This window comes from Astyanax mexicanus, chromosome 13 (genome assembly GCF_023375975.1).
Source record: "Astyanax mexicanus isolate ESR-SI-001 chromosome 13, AstMex3_surface, whole genome shotgun sequence".
In the NCBI taxonomy this organism is placed as follows: Eukaryota; Metazoa; Chordata; class Actinopteri; order Characiformes; family Acestrorhamphidae; genus Astyanax; species Astyanax mexicanus.
The window spans coordinates 7112971-7127773 of NC_064420.1; the positions used below are offsets into that span (position 1 = coordinate 7112971).

General features: G+C 40.1%; 1 protein-coding gene across 1 annotated transcript in view; it reads right to left on the bottom strand.

Annotated features, from left to right (window-relative positions):
- znhit6 (zinc finger HIT-type containing 6) overlaps positions 1-14803 on the bottom strand; it is a 59113-nt gene that overhangs the window by 16543 nt on the left and 27767 nt on the right. Inside the window, exons 6-8 of the mRNA XM_022677289.2 lie at positions 10850-10915; positions 10639-10719; positions 3142-3222 (exon numbers count right to left, since the gene is read on the bottom strand). Coding sequence (XP_022533010.2) covers positions 3142-3222; positions 10639-10719; positions 10850-10915 — 228 coding nt within the window. The remainder of the gene's footprint in view (positions 1-3141; positions 3223-10638; positions 10720-10849; positions 10916-14803) is intronic.

Genomic DNA, 14803 nt, shown 5'->3' on the forward strand with positions numbered 1-14803 from the left:
ACCAGTGACCTCATGGCCTCGTCCACCTCGGCTCAGGACCGCAAACAGAGCAGACACTGTCTTGTTAGCTGAAGAGCAGAAAGGCAGGTAGGCGTCCTCTGCTGAAGTACTGTTAGCCAATCAGAGGCGATATATTTGCATGTACGAGAGCCATTTCATTAACAAGAACCAAATCATGTTTTTCTTCAGAGATCACTAATTCATTTATCTAAAGCAGGGCTAAATAGAAACACCTGAGCACCTTTTTTCACAAAAAAAGACTCACATGGTATTCATTCATACTAGAGACCACAACTAGACATTTTAAAATTAATTTAAAAACGAGGAAAAGAGACATCCAAGAGTTTACATGCACTGAGAAATCAAAGTACTGAGATAAAACACAGCTCTCCTTATCAGACTGCCTAATCACATTTTTATACTTTACTCTAAGCATTTGGCGTATACTGTTTAAATGACTTAACTACTTGCAGTGTCACTGAGCTGCTCAACCAGGACACATTAATGCTCCCTAATATGGCCATAACACATATATGGCTATATATGTATATAACTCCCTAATATGGCCATATCACAGCAATGCTTAAACATCTAGTGCATGGCCTTCCTAAAAGTGAGGGGCTGTTACAGCAGGAAAGAACGACCAAAGTCCATTTTTAACACTTGATTTCAGAAGAAACGCTGAATTTTATCTCAGCTTTCCACGCAATTCTGATACCATATCTTGTCTCTGCTGTTCTTCCTGAGCTTCTTCTCTCTTTGTTTATCAGGTTTTCAGGCCTTTACACTGTTATCTTCCACTCTTCCTCTGTCTTTCACTCTTTCAGCACCTCTCTCCGTCTCTCTCTCGTCTGCTGGTACTCTGTGTTCCTCCTGTATGTAATGAGTTATGTAAGAGCCGCTGTGAGATAATGATACCTTGGCACACATGGTTTATGTTGCTGTCATAACTCAGGCAGACCACATTTTCAATAAACACTGTATCCTGCAATGCGTGTGTGTGTGTGTGTGTGTGTGTATACAGTATATGCATGTGCGCGAGTGTGTCAACAGCCGGCCCCCAGGAGTGTGTGTATTATTTCCTTCTTCTCTCATTAGTTGTGTTTAACACTTAAACTGCCATTCGCAAAACTGCTGACGCCAGCAATTCAGCGATTTTGTAACACAGCTTAATAGTGCTCTGTGGAAAGTGTGTGTGTGTGTGTGTGTGTGTGTAAGTGCGCGAGTGTGTGTGTTGGCATGCAGACTGCCTATTTCCTGTTATTAGAATCCTTCGAATCACTCAAACTCCTGCTGGAGGTAGAAGTCATTACATTGGTTCAAGGAGGCGAAGCCTCTGCTCCCATGATCGAGCCAAGCAACAGCTAAAATCCTAGCAGAAAGAATCTCACATAAAGCAGCAGAGCTAATCTGAACGTCTGCATCAAAAGTTGTGATGAGGTTGCATCAGAGGCGATTGCTCTAAGACTGCAAGGGAAGCTCAGCTTTCTCTAAAATGTCAAAAAATAAGTGATTAAATATATACTGTTACGTATAACATGTTTTCTTTGTTAAAAACGGCTAGCAACAAATCAAGCTTCTATTTCTGATGTTTTTTTGTAGTTGCTTGTGTTTGGAGACTGACTTTTATCACTCTTTCTGACCTTTATCGCAGTTTTTTTTCCAGCGGGTGCTGCTGAGCCCCTTCACCGTCACAAAGCACTCACAGGCGGACACACTTCACACGTCGGCAGACACGTCTTCCTTACAAAGATCAACTACTCAGATTAATTTGGTGCAAAAGGTCACCAAATTAGGCCTTTTTATAGTGTTTATATAAAAAATTAGGCCTTTTAATAGGCCTGTTTATAGTGTTTATGGAAGTATTTAAAATATTTTGTTTTGCAAAGGACCTCTTTTTAAGGTCTATTGTTTACATTCTTTAGCTGTTTTTCTGCTAATTAAGTCTGATTTTTTCATATATTGAGTAATTTTGTGGGACAAAGCTAACCCAAAAGTAATCAAAGCCTTACTTTACAGCCTTAATGTTTTAAACTATTCACAGCTATGGAAAAAATTAAGAGACCTTTTTTTTTTGCTTTTTATAGGTATATGTTTGAGTAAAATGAACATTGTTATTTTATTCTATAAACTACAGACAACATTTCTACTAAATTCCAAATAAAAATATTATTTGCAGAAAATGAGAAATGGCTGAAATAACAAAAAAGATGAAAAGCTTTTAGACCTTAAATAATGCAAAGAAAACCAGTTCATATTTATAAAGTTTTAAGAGTTCAGAAATCAATATTTGGTGGAATAACCCTGGTTTTTAATCACAGTATTCAAGCATCTTGGCATGTTCTCCTCCACCAGTCTTACACACTGCTTTTGGATAACTTTATGCCTGCACTCCTGGTGCAAAAATTCAAGCAGTTCAGTTTGGTGGTTTGATGGCTTGTGATCATCCATCTTCCTCTTGATTATATTCCAGAGGTTTTCAATTTGGTAAAATAAAAGAAACTCATAATTTTTAAGTGGTGTCCTATTTACAGTACAGTAAGTCAGAAACCTATATAAAAGCCAATTTTTAATTTTTAATTTTTTTATACTAAAATACTGTGATATACTATGAAACTGTCTGAATCTAGAAAAATACTGTGAAATGCATTTTTGGCCATACCGGCCAGCACTAGTTTTGCACTTGGTTTAATCTGCTAATGAGTAGTTCTCTCCAAATGTTTTCTTGGCCTTCCAGATCTCATCCACAGTTCCCCAGAACTGCCATTTTTTGAATAGCCGTTAATCACCTTTCCCTGCCTTGTGAGCATGAATTACTTTAGTCAGGTGTTTAGAGAAGTCATGGTTAAAGAATGTTTGAGCTGGGATGTTTGATCCATCTTGATCCAGCTTTTTTTAATGGCTACCATGCCTTTAACCTGATTTGCTAATCAATGTCCAAAGCTGTGCACAAAGAAATTCATGTATACATGCTTAACGCTTAACCAACTGTATTTGTAACATTAACACATGTAATCTTAAGAAAAAAATAATAAAAATACATTTAAACAATACAAATAAAATGCTAACCATCAAAACAAGTAACTGTTTAAAATCGACGTGTTGATTATGTTGACTAATTGTTGCAGCTCAACTACTTACTTAGGAGACCCCGGCCGTCTCTGCTCTGACTTCAGGAACACACACATCTGATCAGGAGGAGTGAGAACATACAGCTTCAACCTGCACGCACACACACATACATATACACACACAGGATTAAAACAGTGCATTTAGAGTAATGTTGTGCTCTATTTGAAGTCCTAAAAATGAAAGATTACCTGGAACAAGGACCTGTGGGTTACATTATATCAGGGGTGTCCAAACGTTTTTTGTTAGGGGCCAGAAGGAGGAATATATTTTAAGTCACAGGTCACACTCTGTAATAAAACAAATAATGAAATATACCACTTTAAATAATACTTTTTTCCTGATTATTTAATTTACACCATTTTACTTGACTTACTATCTTTATCTTTGAGTGTTGTGTAAACTAAGATTTTTCATATTGATGTTTAATTTCATGATGTCTCTTAATATTAAACTCCTTATTACGGCAACTTTTAGACTCTTTGGCCCGTTTTTCTGCGCTAGAAATGCGCACTCTCTCCGCTTTTAGACTCTTTGCCCCGTTTTTCTGCGCTAGAAATGCGCACTCTCTCCGCTTTTAGACTCTTTTGCCTGTTTTTCTGCACTAGAAATGCGCACCCTCTCCGACTCGTTGGCTCGTTTCTGACACCTAGTGGTCAAACTTTGAATCTCACATTATAAAAACCTGCTTAACAGCGGGCCAACTTTCATTCTATTTCTAAAATACCTCGCGGGCCGCTCCAAAAAAGGAAACGGGCCGCAAATGGCCCGCGGGCCGTAGTTTGGACACCCCTGCATTATATGTTTTAAATGTTGTAAAGTATTATAAAATAATCTGCAAGTTTAACTGGAATTTTTTTGCTTCTCCTTCATATAAACCATGCATGCTGATCACATGTGCACACAGACAATAGTACACATTTTTTAAATTAAAATTAAACAAGTGGATTTTAGCAGTTTTTTCTGAGCTGGATTACTCGCTGCCACTTGATGACAGGTTCATTGCACCTTGCTGCTTAGATATATACATATTAGGTATGTCTTGAGTAGGAAACCTGGAGTAGCTAGCTCTTGGTTGCAATAATAATTACAGTATTTGATATGACACGTATATGATGTTTTTACATTAGTATTATATATCTTGAGCCATGAAGCAACTTTTTATCAATAATTGCGGTCATTGAAAATGAGGTGCCACCCTAATAAAAGCTTGTTACATCTGTTAAAGTGTTCTTCAAGGGTTTTTTGGCAAATGCACTGGATTTACAGTATATAAAATCATGAAAACTTAAATAACTGTTTATGTGCTTAAATGGTTCTAAGCCTTGGTAGCCTTTTAAAGACGGTTCTCGTCCCCTGTCCCTGTAAATCTACATACTTGTCTTGCTTAGAGCCCCCAGCCATCATAAGAATCACTACAGAATGAGCCGTGGTGTAGGAACTGTTCTCTCACCAGAGAGAAGGAAAACACAGCCACATGACCTGAGCAGTGGGTGTACTCCGAGCGCTGAGCTGTAGGAAAAAGCTCATGGCTCTCGTGCTGCAGAATACTGAACCTCCTGAGGAACCGGCAAAAAGAGAAAAAGCTTAATTTGTGGTTCTAATGTCTTTACTCTGGCCAGTTTCCAAGAGCCAGGTCTCGCTGAGAGTCACATTTAAGCAGATTTAAAAAAAAAAAAAAAAAATCTTCCATTTGAGTTGATGTAATTTTGTTATTTGGTTTGCTGATTTTTCTCACACTCAGTCATTCGGAGTGTGAACACTTGCTTGCTTTTTTTTTCTTCTTCACACCAGCAGATCTTCACGTGTTGCTGGTGTGTGAGTGTGTGATGTGATGTGCTTCTTCTGCGTGATGATGAAGTGATGGAACCAGGATACACTGTGGGAAAGAAGTTCAGCTGGCTGGAGGAAAAGTGATGTTCAGTTAAATGGAAACTCTGGTTCAAAGAGTTTTAGTGAACATCAGTTTCACATCCTTTTTTCCTCCAAACCTTAGGATGGCTTTCCATCACATTGGTGAAGGTTTATCTTTATCTTATCAGTCCGTAAAACTTTGTTTCTGTACTTGTTGGCAAATTTCAGCCTAGGTTGCCTATTCTTCTTGCTAATTATTGGTTTGCATCTTCTGGTGAAGCCTCTAAACTTTTATTTAAGAAGTCTTCTGTGAACAGTAGATTGTGAGACCTTCACTCTGGCCCTCTGGAGGTTGTTGCTGATGTCACTAACAGTTGTTTTAGGGTCTTTCTTTACAGCACTCACAATGTTTCTGTCATCCTCTAATTTGCTTTTCCTTGATCTACCTGTTCAACATCTTTTATTTAATACACCAGTGATTACTTTCTTCTTCAGGACATTCTATGGCCAATATTTGTTGGCCCTTATTGGCTCTAATCGATTTTTAGCTTCTCTCAGCAGAAATAAAGGGATTGGCCTCACTGTTCCAATACTTTTGGAGCGTAGTGTAGTTGCAAAAGAATTTGAGGACCATGAACTTCAAATTTCCCAAATTTACAGAGTCTGTGGGAAGTGCTTGGAACTTGCTGGACTTCAGAACAGGACAAAAGGATCCACAGAACACCTAAGTTTCAGAGTTATTCTGTTGGGACATGGACACCCATTTGTATCATGGGTTGATACAGTAAGAGTTTTGGCTTCTCAGTGGCTTCTCAGAGGTACCCTCTTACTCTCATTGAAAAAAAAAATAGGTTTTTATTCCAGTGAAGGCTATTTAGGTAAACTGGAGCTTCACTTTGCTGCTGTTTTGTAAGTTTGCTGTTGTTCTTAGTGCAGGACTCTCAAGTGACCCTCAAGGAATATGCCTGCTCAGACCATTGGTGACCCATCAACAAACCAGTCATGCTGAAGGATGCTGCATAATTTTCACCACAGTATGGGCCCACTAACTGCAAAACCATTGCATTAAAGCAGATTCTTATTCTCATTATGCTTATGGAACCTAACTGGATTGATATCCCTGAAGGTTAATTGACTTTGTGTTACACTGTGATGATCACAGCTAAGTGTTCTTTCCATTTCACCTGAGTACATGGGTATACAGATTTACCCACATATGTTGGCAGCTGGGACTGTAGATCCTGCTCTACACTTATAGGTTGTTGTAGCTGGCATCCCTGCTGCTCTAATAAATGCTTGAATGGTGATGAATTTAATGACCTTACAGACCAAGGAAGTGTTTCAATCTGGTGGAGAAAGTCCTGGGAATTGCTTGCTGTGTGTGGGGGAACATTGTCCTTCTAAAAAATACTAGCTGGAAGCCCTGCTATGAGAGGTAGCAACACATGTGGCTGCAGGATGTCCTGCACATATTGCATTTCTACTAGGGGTGACTGAGTGTCATATGTCTTGGTTCTCCAGATCATCACACCAGTGCATGGGGCAGTCGACAGTAGTCCATGTTTCTCGTTCATGACATCACTCCAACCAAGGCAACACCATCCTACTACTTCCTGTCCAATAGTTCACGCCCTATCAAAGTTAATCAACTGGGCAAAATGTTTTCAAGTGCATAGCTGTGTCTCACAGTCAATGTTCAATCCCTCAAAAAGAGGTACTGAAATTTTTGCACTATAATGTGCACTGTATTTAAGGGGCACTATCAACATAAGGCCCACCAGATTATAAGACACATTTTATGTGACACAAGTACCTAAAGTCTCCATGTTTTCCTTCTAAATTTAGCAGTAAAGCTGAAGCTAGGTTAAGTAAACAACTGTAATTATAAAAAAAATAATAAATAAATAAAAAAAGTCAGACAAGTGCTGGATGTTATTCTTCACAGGTTTCTCTCCTGACAACTGTTTAGTTAGTGGTTTAGCTAGTGGTTCGTCCCACGTAGCTTGTTTTAACACGGTAAACGCACAGACTACAAGCCAATATACTCATCCCTGAGCAGCAAAAAAGCTAGCGCTTTGCGTGGTTAGCAGCTAATGCTAATACTGCTGGAGAACTAAACTGAAACTCCTGTATAACTCTGTACTTTAGCAGATTGTCTTTACTGCTCCTTAATACCAGTGTTTTTTACCCATGTTTTGACAGCAAGTGTTATCTTTAAAGATACTTTCCTCTCTAGATCAGATCAGCTCCATAATCAGATCTTTAGCCTCTCAGACCCACAGCATTGACTCATCTCCTCACAGCAGGAGGATAGGAGACAACATAGTGAATCTCTTTCAGAGATGAAAGCATTACATGTTGTTGTATATGCTGAGGGCAGTATTGGTGGTCTACCAGATATAGCAGGGTCTAACCCAAGCGCTGAATCTGATTAATGGACTTAAAGAATGGGACAGCAGGCCTCGTTCCTCATCGTCACGTCCACTTCCATCATCTCCATTGCTCACCAGTGGCCTCCTCTCAAATGCACATCTGTCCAGTCTCCACTTTGTTCTGCATAAGCGTAACCTGTAACAGCAGGGCTGCGTTCTGCTCTAGCCTGGTGGAACCGGTGGACTTCAGCTGAGTGATTCATTCTGGAATAACACGCGCGTTCCTGAAAGCCTCGCGGACCGAAGCCCGCCAGAACCGCAGGTGGACAGGTGGAACAGCAGGACGCTCCTGACAGACCAAACTGAATCATTTCTCAACCACACGGAATGCGCCATTCCGGCCAAGTTATGTAACTCGCAGAGAGGATAACAATAATAATAGAAAGTGGTCTGGGCTGGGAATGAGCTTCGGTGCTTAATGAATTCTCCATGCGGCCTGAGTCGCTTTCAGAGCTATATTTGTCTCCTTCTTGTCGTCACTTCATACGTTTTCATTTGTTTGCAGCAGCCAGCGAGCGTTGGAGCGTTGTTCCAATAAAATGATTTTCATTGGAAAAGTCTTATTTAACCAAAAAAGGAATGCAATGCCACACCAGTGTCAGATTTAGCATTTTGGCTTTTACACAGTTTATACTTTTTTTTTTTTTTTTTTTTAAACATAACTAAGAAAAAAATCTGGCATAAAGCTCTATATCTGGGGGTTATTTGGTAGCCTAATTTCTGTTAATAACACCCCAGCCCCTTCCCAGCAGAGCTCCCTGCTCCATGTAGAGTACAGGCCAAAAGCTTGAACACACCTTCTCTTTTTCAGTGCTTTTCTTTACTTTCATGACTATTTACATTGCAGGTTCTCACTGAAGGCATCAAAACTATGAATGAACACATGTGGAGTTTTATGCACTTAACAAAAAATGAGCTGTCCTCCACAGTCACCGGACCTGAACCCAATCTAGATGGTTTGGGGTGAGCTGGAGCTTCACCACCTGAAATAAAACGTTTTCCAACCGTCTTGAAGGAAGGAAGGAGTTCCCAGAGGTGTTTATTAGCACTTGTTGGCTCTTTGCCTTCTTCACTCTGTGCTCCAGCTCACCCCAAACCATCTGGATTGGGTTCAGGTCCGGTGACTGTGGAGGCCGGGTCATTTTTTGTTAAAATAACGGGTTTATGAATGGTTTATAATGGAGTTTATTAATGGTTATTAATTATAGTTATCGATTGCAAATTGAGCTGAAAATTTGAAAAAATAGTGATTCCACACTCATTTATACCCTTAAAGCTCATCATTCAGCATTAAACCTGCCATATTAATATAATTAGTATGTATAACAATTTACTATAAATAAAATGACAATGGATCCTTTTTAATTGATGCAGCTTTTTAATGGTTTTTAAGGCATTTACAACCTAAATAATAATAATTATTATTATTAATTTAATTTATAAACCATTTATAAACCTTTATAAGTCTTATTTTAAAGTGGTACCGAAAACGCATTGAATGAGAAGGCGTATCCAAACTTTTGGCCTGTACTGTAGTCTGTACAGACATCATGCTTCCTTCAGGGCAGCAGATATCTACTGTGGTAACAAATAATAAATAAATAAATAAATAAAAAATAAAGGTAAGTAAACAGTTAATGACTCAGCTTAACCATTTCTGTTGCTCTCCTAAAAAAAAAAAAAGACAGTATTCTAAGTTAGCATTCAATACCTACTGTTTCTAAGCACGCAACTTTCCCCCAGGGCAGCAGATCTCTGCTGAAACGTATCCTAAACTATATCCTCCTCAATTTAATGCTCATCATGCATCTCTTTCATCACACTTTATTGTTCTTGTGAGAGAATCATCCATTACACCCATTTCAGGTTAGGCCACTCCCACATTTGGATCTAGTTTTGTTGTTTTTTTAATGTGCTCTATCATCTACTATCTAGGATCGTAATGGTATAAGGTCATAAGGTCTGATGTTTAGACCTCTGGGGTCTATGGTGTGAACACTGACACACTAATGTCTTACAGTATCTGGGGGAATTACACTAGTTCAGCTGTATAAACACTCATTATCTCATTACCATCAGCTTTAATCTTTTTCAACACAACCCTCTCGCTAAAGACTCGAACTCACGCCCTCGCCTCTCGTCCGTCTCCCATCTCTCTCAGTTGGGAATTTCGTCACACTTCGCGGTGGGAGGCTCGCGTCCACAAAGCGTCATCGCAAAGTCTCCAGACGAGGCAACAATTAAAAACTGCCCCAAAAGCGGGTCATCCAGAGCCACGTCCAGCTTTGATCTGCCGCCGATTTCGGGACCTATTATCACATAGTTAGGATTTAGGAGTGTGGTGACCGCCCAAAGCCACACAATAAACTGGGTTCTATATCTACACTCTGACACTGTCGCAGTTTGGCTTTTTTTTACGAGGTCTGGCCTCTAGACAAAGCAGCTGGGCATAAACTACAGACATGTTAGCAACGCCTTCAGCAAATTCAACTCAACCAGCGTCCACTAAAGAGCTCCATAAAACCATTCTTGTCTTTTGTTTGTAGCACTGAGGCTGTTTTAGTCTTCAGCATTTGAGGAACAGCCTTTCCCAGCATGCTTACTTATGCTCTTATAGCAATCAGACCCTAAACATACTAGTAAACAAGTCAAATCTTGGTTTTTAAGAGTTTATTTCTGATTTCCCTCATTTTTCTCTCATCACCCCATCACCAGAGGCACCCTAGGAGAGTGGGACGAGCACATGCCTTCCCCAACACATGTGAAGTCAGTCACCCCTTTTTTCAAGCTGCTGCTGATGCATTATTGCCTGAGCTGCTGGCATACTCGACGAAAAGCACAGCGAATAGGTTCCGATAAATCTGCTGGGAGAGAAATGGGAGAGAGCGCCATCTATCCACCTGGAGGGAGCAAGGCCAATTTAGCTCCCTTTGGGCACCGGCAGCTGATGGCAGAGCTACATAAACGGGATTTGAACCTGCAATCTCCCGTTTATAGAGGCAGCGCATTAGACTGCTGGACCCCAGTCAAACAAAACTGAGTAGTTAAAAATTTGATACATTTCTTCAATGCATGGAAATATTAACAATAATGAAGATGTTGTGCTTAACTCATGCTTTTAAACACACTGCTGTTATTTTGAACACAACAGTAAGTGAGCAAAAGAGAAGATTGTGGTGTAATAGAAGGAAGAGAAGGTGCTGAGGGGTCGAGAGTGTGTTACCTCTGGCGTTTGACTGGGTCTGATTCAGTGGGGTGGATGTAGTCACTGAGAATCTGCTGCAGAGCTCTGTCCTCTGGTACTCTGCAGAACAGAGAGAAACATTAATAGGCTGTACAGGATTCTTCACACTGAAACACAGTGTTGGGGACTGAATGGGAAAGGAGCAGTGGGGAATTAAAGGTGTGCATTAAAGCTGCAGATGGCAACCCACCTGTCCGTGTACTCCGCACTGCTCTGGGGGAAGTGCAGCTTCAGGTGCCAGTACAGCTTCTTCTCCCTGAAGGAAAACACACAAACACAATACACTGTAATGTAATGCACTGTAATCTGCTTGGAGAAACTTTTATAAAAACACATCGTCCTTAACTGTAAATTCGAATTAATCGTTAAAATCGATTAATCGCCCAGCTCTACTGATTCATATTAAAAAATACATCATAATTATTAATTCCCTCATTCTTTATTTTATCCAGCATACACCTAGTCCAGCCCAGCCCCCGATTAAGTAACTCGATGCCATAATAACAATTCATATCATGAGTAATCATGTTGTTTCTTGGAAATAGCCATGACCACCCAGAGTGAACACATTCATATCTGTCAGCGCTGAACCTCACACCTCCCTCACACCATCTCGTTCCCAGCGCTTCAGGAGCCATGCATCACTACAAAAACCATCAGCCATCATCTCTCAGCTGACTGACGTTATCCAGCCCAGGCTTCTCACACACACACACACACACACACACCGCTCGGCTCTGGAACGAACGGGTGGAGGTCCAGGAGAGAGTCATAACGGAGATGTGAAACAAGACATCCAGACTCAGACACTACATCTTCTGACTACAGTACATTATTCAGTATCTATATTCAATTATTCAGTAATTATTATGAATTGGACAGTACATAATCTCATCTAATAAAATCAGGTTTATCACCACATCATGATCCCAATTACTCTATACAGAAAGATACTATTATACAACAAACAGAATACATGCATTAAAATTTGGTGTACACTTAAATTACACTAAGAACATACATTACTGCACTGAATCCACAGAAAATGATATTTATAATTACTTTGAATTGTTCAAAATATACTAAGAATTATTCAGTATCTACTAAGAATTATTCAGCACTTTAAGGCGCACCATATGATAAGGCACACTATCAATAATTATCTATTTTCTGGTCTATTTTCATACATCGAGAGCACTGGAATATGCGACACTAGTAAGGAACAGGGGTGTTCACATGTTTTCCTTCTAATTCAGTAGGTCTCACTGCTGTGTGGTGGTTGTGGGGTTTAATATATATATATACAGTTTATTTTGGTGAGTGAAATGCTTTAGTTTATTTACAGTAAGCTTAGATTTCCAGATTTCCACTAAGGCTGGGTGCAGTAGCATTAGCATTAGCGGCTAACCGCTAATTGCCGCCCGACAGCACTACACTGAGAAACCCGGATGTTCCGGTAAGCCAGGGCGATATTAGCTAGCAGTTTGTCCCACATAGCTTGTTTTAACATGGCAAATGCACCGGCTACAGTCCGATATACCCGGCTCTGATTGGTAAAAGAGTTACCTGCTGTGGTTAGCTTTGCTTTTTGGAAAATTGAAGGATTTTAAGTGGGAAAATTAAATTGCTAAGAATTATTCAGAAAACCATTTAGTACTGAATCTCTTGACATAATTTACCTGATCTAAAACTAATTCCAGACTGATATTAAGAAACAATAGGGAAACATCTTTGGATACTGTTTTTAGTAGGGGTGTGACGAGACACTAATATCACGAGACGAGACACGATACTGGGTTCACGAGAACGAGACGAGATTTAAAAATAACATTTTTAAAAAAAATTCAAATATAAAAAAATGGCTTGAAAACTAGAGTTTTATTTGACAAAATCCTATAATGCAAACTTAACAGACTGGTTTCTCTCACACATTGATTCTATAAGAAATAGAAATAAGAATAAGAATAAAAAATAAAAATAAAACTTTTCTAGGTCTTATATAGTGCAAACAATAAGTGCAAACCACAAAACCGCGCGGAGCTTTTTTACTGTACCGCAGAGCTTTTTAACTGTACCGAGGAGCTCACATACTGTTTTTTCCCCCCTGCGAGACAGGTTTAAGCTTGACGAGAAATATCGTCACGCTTTAATCTTGCGAGATCTTGTGCCATGAGATCTCGTCACACCCCTAGTTTTTAGTAAAGGTCCAGGCTAAATAACAGACAGGAAAACTAGTCGTTGAGATGTGAAGGGCTTAACGTCCTGCTTCCAGTACAAAGTAAAATAAACCAACATCCATCATTCATCAAATCCATGACGTACACGCAAACTTCTGGTCCTGTTCTTTATTTGGCAGCAGTTACAGACATTAAAGAGCAAAAGCTGAGTCATTTAAAAACAACAGCTGTACTCCCCCCGCAATGTGGCTGATCCCGAATGTGAGACGAGTTGAGTTTAGATGCTGCAGTACGGCACTGAAACACCAATAATAGGAATCCAGAATCTGGCGATACTGTTCTTCTGGCCTCTTCAGTGTTTGCTTAGCCATCAATCGAACTTGTAATTAAACTGAAATTGTAATTAAAAAACTGTAAGTGACTAAAACAAGGATGCCTTACACTTTTGAGTTCACATGGAGCTTTGACGAACCGCTGCCACTGACGTCGTTCCTTCCCGACGCCAGACGCCTGGAGGGTGTGGGGTCCCAATAAGTTAAGTCTGTCTGCAGCATTCATCCATCTGTCTAGAGTTGCAGCTGATGTGTGAATCCAAACTGCGAACAGCTGAGGTCCCCGGAGTCCAATCATCACTACAGGCAGAATACCACCGCTATTAACGCTGGCACCCGGCTTCGTCAATAAAGCTTACTGTGAGCGACTGACGTCACGGAGCCGAACTGGCACCGGACACGTAACAGGCTTTACAACAGAAGTGTGTATCAAGTTCAACATGATTGTAAGACCCGATCCAAAACGTGACAAGACAGAAATCATTTTGTAGCGTGACCAACGGCTTGCATCAATCTCCTCTAAGCCCCTTCAGATGTGCCAATGGAGCTGGCGGAGACAATAACGAACCCTGACTGAAAGCAGAGCCAAATAGGCGAGAGCAGGCCTCAAAACGACGCACATGCCGACGTCACCATAATGAAATAAATACACATAATCTTAAGCATCCCATTACGTTTTTATGATATTGAACAAACTCTACTGGCTGCCACGATTCAATTACAATGCCATCAGATGAGGGATGGATAGTACACTTTATGCAGTAAAATACATTTTCGAAAATATTTAACATTATTACTTTAAAATGAGAACCTCAAACAGATCTGATCCAGCAAGGCATGGATTTCAAAAGACCAGCAAGTAGGGCTGCATCGATTAGTCAATATAATCGACAATGTCGATTTTTTTAATTTGTCAACTACAAATTTTGTTGTCGACTAATCGTTAATTTGTAACAGTACCGCATTACACAAAGTGCTGGAGACAGAAGAAACTTGGTTTGTGTCTCCAAAAGTGCCCAATCACAACAGATTACATATTTATTCACTAAATATCCATACTCTCCATGTTTAAACAACATGTGGACATTTAAATGCCTTTTAAATCTCATGTTTAGCTGATTTTCTGTTGTTTTTAGAGATGGAGGACACGGCAGAAATAATCATTGACTAATCGACCAATCGAAAACATAATTATCAGATTAGTCGACAACCAGAATAATCATTAGTTGCAGCCCGACCTGCAAGTCCTGTAAACATCAAACTGAGGGTCTTGGGGCGGTTATTACCCTTGTCACTTGTTCATTTGACACTTTTGATTGGTACAGACCATTGCAAACTAGGAACCCCACCCCAACCTTTACCTTTTCTTTTTGAAAAATCGCTGTATATCCAGATCTGTTTTAACGTCAGCTGCTCCGACTAGCTGCCTGAACTCACAGCAAGGAGGGGGGGGCGGGGCTTCCCCACACTGACCCCCCTCTGCGCTCCGCAAAACCAGCAAGATTGGCTGTTTCTCCTGAAAGGCGGGACTTTCTCCTTTAACTGCCACCACGATTGGCGTTTTTTATAATAGGGGAAATTTACAGGAAAATACTAATACGGGAGGACGGCGGGAAAAAGGGGTAAAATACGGGA